General features: G+C 38.4%; 1 protein-coding gene across 1 annotated transcript; it reads right to left on the bottom strand.

Annotated features, from left to right (window-relative positions):
* Window positions 1-1,795: 1,795 nt before the first annotated feature.
* On the bottom strand, window positions 1,796-6,847 carry ndufs6 (NADH:ubiquinone oxidoreductase subunit S6). Its single transcript, XM_079259074.1, has 4 exons — window positions 6,660-6,847; window positions 5,725-5,778; window positions 4,648-4,770; window positions 1,796-1,930 (listed from the first exon to the last, which is right to left on the bottom strand). The coding sequence occupies exons 1-4, from the start codon at window positions 6,801-6,803 to the stop codon at window positions 1,862-1,864; spliced, it is 390 nt and encodes a 129-aa protein (XP_079115200.1). The 5' UTR covers window positions 6,804-6,847; the 3' UTR covers window positions 1,796-1,861.
* Between the last annotated feature and the right edge of the window lie 2,475 nt (window positions 6,848-9,322).

Genomic DNA, 9,322 nt, shown 5'->3' on the forward strand with positions numbered 1-9,322 from the left:
CTGTCCTCCAAATTCTGTCACATGTCGCCAGAGGTGTCTCGCTCCCCGCGGTAACCCTCTGAGCTCCTGGCACAAGAACAAGTCATTATTTCCATGGTAAAGGTCAGAGGCTCTGTCACCTGACCAAAGTGGAGCTGAGTGGAGTCGCCTCGAGACAATGACCAAAGGTCAGTTTTCTGATTTGCCTCTCATGCAGTGAGACTAGATTTGAGGAGGACGGACTGCTCCCAGATCTGCCTTTGAGCCTCTTTTTGGTCACAGTCGCTTCCAGAAGTGGAAGCTCAGATAATTGGCTGCAGGGAGCTCCATAATGAGCCTCAGGGTCTGTAATGTGACACATCTTAAAGGAGAAATATTTTAATAGGGCAATTACAGGGAAGAGGAGGATATTTTTTGTAGAGTGAGTGATTGTTGTGGAGGAACGCTGTATTAAGAAATTCTGTGGCATTTAGTGCCATTATCTATTGAGGGGCTTAGTGTTGAGGACATTTTTAATGTGATTAGTCCCATTTGAGCTCATCTTTGAATGGTCTGACCCACTGGGGCAGGTCATGCTCTGCTTTAGAGCTGTATGTGCAATTACTCACTAATATTATGCAGAAATAAAATGAATAACTGGATGTAGTGGGCTGATTTAACCGTTCAAAAACTGAACCGCTCCATCTGCAAATTGGTCCAATCTACCTTTAGAACCTGGAGGTACTTGACATATACGATGTTGAAGGATACTGTATTATTCCAGGTGATGCGTTTAAAGGCAGTGAATAATTAAAAAGTGCAGTCAAACCCAGCACTAAAGCTCCATGCTGTTTAATTCAGCACGGTTCATATGCTCAGTTTCATCTGAAGATTTTGCCCGTGGCAATGCCTGCAACTCAACCAAACCACAGCCTCTGAACTGCCCAGACTTACCGACCGCAAGCCTAACCTGCCATCTCTCTGACACCAACCCGACTCACATGGCTCATTTTAACAGCGCACCTCTCTTCCCTTTCAATCATCCTCTGTGGTCTGACTATTGATGAGGGTAACTACAGCGTAAGCCTTACTTCCAGGAGTCACCGGGGCCAATTATATCAGCCTGACAACTCTTCCTAACCTGAACCCTATGGAGTGGAAAATGCAGTTCCACTGGCTGCATCACTGGGGACAGAACAGGCTAGTGGTGTCTGGAGCCCGAGCCAAGCCCAGGCCAATTTGGCATGCAGAGGTCGATGGGGAATAAGCCTGATGAAATATATATATATGATCTCCTTCAAACATGTATTGTTCCACACTGCTATGTCTCATCAGGCTTGCTCTCTCTCTCTCCTGGTATATCCCAGACTTGGCAGAGCTAGACTTTCCTGCCAGATTGTATTGAACAGATGCAACAGGAATGCCAAGGTTCTCTCCTTTCAGTAAACAGTAAAGATTAGGTTCATATTGCCAAACCCATGCACACTCACAGATCAGCGACTCATACAGACAATAAAATTAGAAATAACTTTCAGAAGTTGAATTTTTAAGACTTAAAAGTTGCCACAGAAACTAAAAACCATCATTTGGCTTTATTTCTGGGGCAAAAAAAAAACCAAAAAAACAAAACAACAAAAAAACGTCACTGTTGTTGTTTCAGAGTAAAACAATCTGCAGGAGAGTGCTGACCTCTCTCTGTCACAGGCTGGAACTGCAGCAACTCACAAAGAACATACAAATATTTCTCTTTCACTCATATTTGTGACCATTTACAGAACAATCTGCTTAATATAGATGAAAACAACGTTGCTTTTCTAAGAAAAAAGTGCACCAAATAGACAGACATATAATTTATTAACCAATATGGCAATTTGTACAGAGAAGCAAAGACAAAGGTAATGTTTCAGTGATGATGCTTCTGCTTGAACTGCAGTCCACAGTAGCCACATGTGCCCACTTTTGTGTCTTTATCCTGCAAGCAGACAAAAATATGAAGGCCGTTTGGTTAGTGTTAGTGCAGTTTGGGGCTTTAACCAGCCAGTACCCAGTAATTCAATCAGAGACAACCTCACATATGAACAGAAAAAAGTTAAACTTGCACACAGATGAGACTGAAAGTGTATAAATATGCATCTTGACAAAGTTGTACACACATTTTTAGTGAAACAACACAATGACTGAACAATACATCAACTACCTGTCACTAAGGTTAATTTGCAGCTGCAAATTAAAACAGCACTAATAAGACTGACCAACACATCATACAATGGAAACGTCCAGCAGTAACAGTGCAGTTCTGAGCAGCGAAATTTACACAAATCATTTGTGCACAAATACAAGGTTTAGGACGTGTAGCCGATTTGACGGGTCTAAACCATCATAAGCTGAGAGGAAAATGGTTCAGATGGTCAGGATCAATCTGGAAAACACTGGTGCTTTTACACCTGGATAGATCGGGGATTGGGGAGGTGACTACAATTTTGCCCAATAAGCCCCAACTGCAGTCTGGAGAATGGGGCGGGGCTGAATATTGGGCGGGGCTGGATGTCAAATGGGTGTGGTTAGATGGGGTTAGGGTTAGCAATGGCCATTTAGAGGGAAGGAGAAACATGATCGAATCAAAATGATGAGGTCATCCAGCCCCGCCTCATTCTCCAGTCTGCAGCCAAAACCCGTTCCTCTCATCTGGTTTGTTTTCATATTACATTTCACTCAAATGGAGCAATCCGCCTCGATAGTCATGCAGTTACAAACTGCACAGTAGAAACCATTTCCCCCAAAACAACCACTGACCAGGTAGAAAGAAGAGAATCTGACTCAGAAATTAATGGAGCATCAATGAATTTGGTCATTCTTAGGGTTTCTATTTTTACTAGGGGTTTAAATCCTACTGTGGTTTTAACCTGAATCTATCTAGTTTAAGCAGCAGGAGAGGAAGGGACAGATTTGACATATTGTGTCGCATCCCAGGTCTCCAGACCAACTTTTTGCATTACTTGCACTTGGGCGCCTAACTGTTTAATTTGGGTTCACCAGCAAAAAGTTTAGGTGCACCCACATGTTCACAGCAACTCATTTTAACAACCGTCTTTTCATCATAAGACATTGGCACTGTGCTATGATCAAGACATTAACGGCATGTTACAGCTGCTCTGAGTTTCACTCTGATGCCACACGTGTGATATGTGTGAAACATTAGCAGTCCAGCAAGGAGCAGCCGGGGTATTTCTCCTGCTTCGACGTTAGCAGGGACCATCATGTCCATCACGGGAACGTGCAGAGCTAACTAGCAGAATCTGCAGTCATTGTAGTCATTTGTATTCCAGGTTAAGATGGATCCACTATTGGTTGTGGATTTCTTCCTTGTTTTTTTACAAGAGGAAAAAATAACGCTGCACAAATATTCTTCTAAAGTCTTCATGTCTTATATAACCTGTTAGCCATCACTGACCTTCTGGGGGAGTTCTGATCTCAGTCAGCAATCAAAACATATATTCACCTCTCATCCAGCTTTTCGTCTTCACTTTGGTCAGACAAGATGAAAAAGACTTCAATAAGTGGGAATAATAATAAACCACATACAATCAAATTCCACCATATTCTACATTTTACAATCAATTCTTGTTTCCATAATTCTCATCTGTGCTGTGCTTCAGCGTACAGGACGCTCTTTATATATAAAATAAACACACAACATGTTGTACAGCTGTGGATAAGGTGTAGTAGGTTTAGCTTACAGGGGGTATATGCTGTATTTAACCAATGTCAACACATGCAGCCCACGAGCTAGCTAAGCTAGAAGAGGCTAAAAGATGACAGATTTAATCATTAAAAACTTGTAAAACATAAATATAAAAGAATCAAAGTGAAAAGCAAAGAAATCTGCACCAAACCATTTTAACTATTTCAAACAATTCCAGCCGAAAATAACACAGATCTTTGTCTAGCATGACTCTCCTTGTTTTTATAGCAGAACAAAACGGGCTATACTCATGTTGACATGTTCTGGAGACTTCTGGAGTCTGGTTTCATTGTCAGGTGAGACAAAGACCAAGCTTTTTTTTTTTTTTGTCACGATCTCCAGTTTTATCGTCTGCTTTGTAGTAAAAAAAGCATTAAACAGCAAGACCACTGCTGCAACTGGAAAGCATGGTGGTGGAAGCATCATGCTACGGATATTTTTTGCTGCTAATGGGACTGGAAAAATTAAACCAAGTTATAAAAGGATAATTACACCTTTCTCCACCCAAAATCTAACAGGCAGACAAAACTGCTGCTTTCTGGAGGGATGAAGCGGTGTAATAATAAGCTTTAGGTAAAAAAGTTGAAGTAAAAATCTTAACGTTAACCTCAAAGACAACCTTCTGACTCGGTTTAATTTGGGTTTGTGCCAGGAGGTCAACACTTCTGCTTCAGCCAACTAGAATCTCTCCAGCAGCTTTTGGCCAAATGTGAAAAGAGTGAGACAATTCAAGGTGCAGACTTCCCAAGGACAGTTAGTTACACATTACCTACATTGTAATTTCAGATTTGAGCCAGAAAGATTAATGTTAACATTTTGCTGATGTAAGAAAACTCAAAATGAATCACAATAGTTTTAAAGGGGTTTGTGCCTTTACATATACATCTATTTCTGGACACTGAGGCTTTTTAAATTACTCTAAATGTTTCATGTATGCTAGTTCTTACCAAGTTGATGTACACTTTGGGGTGTCCAAGCGCCCCTCCGCCTCCATCACAAGACACAACTCTGGCCTCAATATCTGTCACTGGCTCCTCTGCCACTAGTTTAATGGCAAAGTTCTTATTCACCTTGACACAAACAAACAAAAAATAAATAAATACCATAAAATACAATACAAGAATTGTAAGCACGTTAATGGATAATAACAGATAATAATGAATATTGAAGTAAACTTAGATATTCACATATTTTAATGAAAAGATGTCTTATAAACAAAACATGTTAAAGTGAACTTAGAACGACTAAAGCTATTCATGAATACATCTGGCAGATATTAGAACCTCTGATCAGCTACAACAGGGGTGTGGAACATCTAAAACATGCAGGACTGCAGCACGGGAGGATCAGGGTTTCCCGTCACTCTTCTACAAGCTTCTTTTACAGCCTGCAACTAACTGCTGTGCATACAATCCCTTATGTTTCTATTAAAGGGAATTAAGAAATTAACAACTGGATATAAACTGAGAATAAATTTTTTTGCCAGTTAAAAAAAACAATAAGTTTTAATCATTATTTTCTTTAGTTGGATATGTGCAGCAATACTTTCACCAATAGGTTTTCTGACCTCTCTAAAATTCTGAGGTACTCTGCAGATTTAATCGTGTTTTTTTTTTTTTTTTTTTATTAAATGCCTACAGAACCAAAACAACAATGCATGACAGAACGTTCATAATAAGGAGAATCTTTTGCTTATTGGTGTTCTTTTGTCTTTGGAAAAACAAAAAACATCCATGATGTCGTGTCTAAGGACATCTCGTAACAAGTTGAATGCAGAGATTTAGATTGATTAATAAAGTTTTAAATGTCTCAGTTTTTGGGAATGTTTAGTTTATATCATTGCTGAACAGTCAAATGAATTGTTTCTTTAAAAGAACAAATATATGAGGTTACATAGTATTTGAAAGCAGAGGTGAAATTTGTCTTTTTTGGGAAAATAGTGTCTCCAAAATAAATGTTCTTGTTGCAAGTTTATGATGACAAGCAAAGTTTTTCTATTAAGTTATTTGTTGTTTAGTTCTTACCTCTTTTTGTTTGCCAACAAATCTGGCTCTCCTGGGATCATTTTCATCAAACACCTGTTTTTTGTAAAAGAAAATAAAACAAAATTAAATTAAAAGAAATTGTTGCAGCAAGCGCACATCCCTTCTTGTTTTAGGAAAGGGTCATTGTTGTGGAAAAAAGTCTGTCAATGACGAGGAGTCTGGTTCTGAAGTGAAAAATATTACAAAGTTTATTGAACAGAAAATAAAGTACAGAATAATACAAATTGCAATTTGGAGAGACGGTCCAGAGGTCCAACGGGGCAGAAGTCTGGAATGATCTACCTGAGTCCCGGGTTGAACCATCCTTTTGTCTGCCCTTAATTTATGCTATACTGAACAAGAAATGTCTGTCGTTATCTGTAACCCTCTTCCAGGAAGAGAGTGTTTTAACTCATCAGATCCCAGATGTCTGAATGCAGACATGTAAGACCCTCTACACATTGCTATGTCTGTAAAGTGGAATAAGCAGACACTGTGTAACTAAGCTGAAGTTCATCATGACCTTTTCAGAAAGCTCACAAAGCCATAATCAGAAATGAATATACGCTAGGATTATGAAATATATGAAAATCTAAGCCATTTCAACGACAGTCATTTTTGGAAAATTATTTGCCATTTGGCACAAACTAAAAAGAAATGCACTGGCTGACTGGCTTTAACAGAACAAATGTAAATATTCGGATATGTATTGATTATATTCGGATATGTATTGATTTAATTTGGACATGTATTAATTATATTTGGATATGTAGTGATTATATTTGGATATGTAGTGATTATATTTGGATGTGTATTGATTAAATTTGGATATTTAGTGATTTATGTACAAGAGTTCATCTTTACAATGCGTGTCCGATAATGGAACCATTAGCAACATGACTACTTGACTAACAGAGAAACGATTTTAAACTTACCTGTCCAGTGTGAGTGATGGGCTCACCGGTGCTGGAAACCTCCAAACTGTAACGATGGACAGGTACAGCAGTTAACCTCAAAGGTGAAACGAGCACCTTTGCATTTTTACTGAAGGACAGAAGTCTGCCTAAAGCGGCCGCCATGTTTACGTCCGTCTCTTTTCCCGAGCTGCCTTGCGAAGAAACCTGCTTTGCTTTCCTGGATTTTGTCTATCAGGTTCACAAAACTATAAGCGTTTTCAAATCGTTCACGGAATTTCAGATATTTAAATTTATGATGATTATATCTAACCCGTAAGTCTAGCATGTATAGCAAAAAAGGAAGCGTCTTATTTCCAATACCAGAGGTGGCAATTTGTCTGCGAGTCAAAACTTTGGACTTCACCATTTACACACCGGAAGCTGTTCACTAAAGTGCGCAAGCCAGGAATAGCGTCGTTGTCTTGTAGCGATTAAAAAAAGCAACATTCAGGGGTATAAACCCAGATTTAAAACTTGTGGGGATTCATTAAAGGTTTGGGCTCGTTCTTTATCCTGATAGGTTGTTATTGTTGTCTGTGGCAAATGTTTGAGCCTATTTAATGTCGGGTTTTTAGCTTTAGCAGGTCAAACTATGCATCATGCTCGTCTCCTTGAGCATGTTGTTGCGTGGTCATCTTACGTACAGTCCTCTCACTGTAGCATCCTGTTAGTTGTGTTCGTTTTAAGTGTAGGTAGATTAGGCATATATATATATAAAATTAGGGGTGGAACATTCGAATCGAAAATCTGAATAGTTTGCTTCACAATTTTAACATAATTTTTTTTTTTTTGTTGAAAAAAAAAAATTTCTTTTCAAACAAATAAAATTAGTCGACTCTAAATTTTTTTGTAATTTTTATTGTTTTTATTGAGCTTTTTACTTGTCTTCTTGGGCATTATAGCAGCAGAATAGAGATCTGGCTACTCTTGTTATTTTCCTAATAGCAAAAACAAGATTTAAAATCATCCTTTTTTTTGTTTTTAATCTACAAAAATCAGCAATATTGAAAAGTATATATATATATATATATATATATATATATATATATATATATATAATATGTGTGTTAATGTACATATATATAATATAGTGTGTGTGTGTTTATAGGTTTACATATTTAAAAACAACTTTGCTATATCATCTATTCTGAAGTTATTTTTTGGCCACTGATGTACAAATACAATGATGTGCAAATTTTTTTTTTTTTTTTTTAATTTTCTGCTTTGTCCTTTCTTTTTCATGTTATTGTAATTACTCACACTTCAATGATAGGTGCACAACCAATCTGGAACGTCATATATCTATTCTACATCTTCTTTAACAGACACTTTCTATAGACTAAATAAATGTCTTGGCCTGCTTTGTTTGCAGCTTTCTCCACCATGACACCTCTCCTGCTGAGGCATCTGGCTACCTCCCTATCTCGACAAGTGACCCAGATGAGCTGTTTGCATCCAGCCTTCTCCTCATCAGCAGCCAGTGCCTACAGATGTCTTGGCACACTCGTTGCCACCCCACGCTCGCTGCTACTGTTAACAGCCAGAGTCACATCCTTCCAGCTCCCTTTATCCGGCCTCCCTGTTCAGTGTGGACCATCTCTGTTTGGACAATGTCAGCATCTTCCCTCCATCCAGCCCTCTGCTGGGATGAAAACCAAGTCCGCCCTGAAGAGGCGCTGCAAAGACTGTTTCTTTGTTCGCAGAAGGGGACGCTTGTTTGTGTTTTGCAAGACAAATCCAAGACATAAGCAGAGGCAAGGCTAAATTGTTGGAGAAAACTGCCCTGTGGTTGTGGATATGTACAAAAAGAAAAAAAGTGTCTAAATAAATTGAGTGCGTCAATATCTCAGTACTTTAGACCCATTTATTTAGGATATTTAAAAGCAGTGGTTTGGAACATACATGAAAATAGTTTAAAATTAAAAAAATTTCTTTGTTGATGTTAAAAAAATATACATACATACATACATGAGCTTTTTGTAATGACAGGTTGTGTTTCACTATTTCACCACAAGAGGGAGCCAAAGTCTACAAAGGCACAGGATCCTGACTGGAAAGCAGCTTTGCTCAACCGCTTTTGCATTTCATAGCTTATTTCTGACTGTGTATTTACTTAAACGTTAGATAATCTAGCTAGTTATCATAAAAATCTATTGCTATTCTTGGTCAGAATGAAGCACAATGTGCTTAACCCTTTTTTTTTTTCTTTTTTTATTACCAGATATTGTTCAAACTGCAAAGACAAGGGAACCTGATTGGTTGAAAGATGTTTGGCTACAAACACTGGCCCTGCTCAAATAGCTTTCTTAAAGGTTAATATTTGCCAATGGAGTAACAAGAAACATTACAACACCAGCATGAATGCACTTGCAGTATTTCATATGAGCATGTCAAGTTTTCAGCGAGCACAACAGAGTATTGATCCAGCATCTGCAGCCATTTAGTTCACACAAGCACACTTTCATACAAGTACAAACATATCAGAAGTTTCCTAAGTTGTGAAATAAGTTGGTGTAAGTAAATACTGGCTGATAAAGCATTCTGCTGCAGGGTACACAATAGACCAGTCCTCTGTAGGTTAGAGGTGGACTGTCTGTTCATACTTTCGCTGTCATGTAGAAAACATGAGATATCAGAAATCA

The sequence above is a fragment of the Telmatherina bonti genome, assembly GCF_933228915.1.
Source record: "Telmatherina bonti genome assembly, chromosome: 19".
Lineage (NCBI taxonomy): Eukaryota > Metazoa > Chordata > Actinopteri > Atheriniformes > Telmatherinidae > Telmatherina > Telmatherina bonti.

Coding starts and splice junctions, on each gene's coding strand:
- ndufs6 (XM_079259074.1), bottom strand. CDS start 6,803: ATGGCGGCCGCTTTAGGCAGACTTCTGTCCTTCAGTAAAAATGCAAAG. Junction 4,771..5,724: donor TTGTTGGCAAACAAAAAGAG/GTAAGAACTAAA, acceptor GTTTGTGTCAAG/GTGAATAAGAACTTTGCCAT. Junction 1,931..4,647: donor CCAAAGTGTACATCAACTTG/GTAAGAACTAGC, acceptor GTCTGCTTGCAG/GATAAAGACACAAAAGTGGG.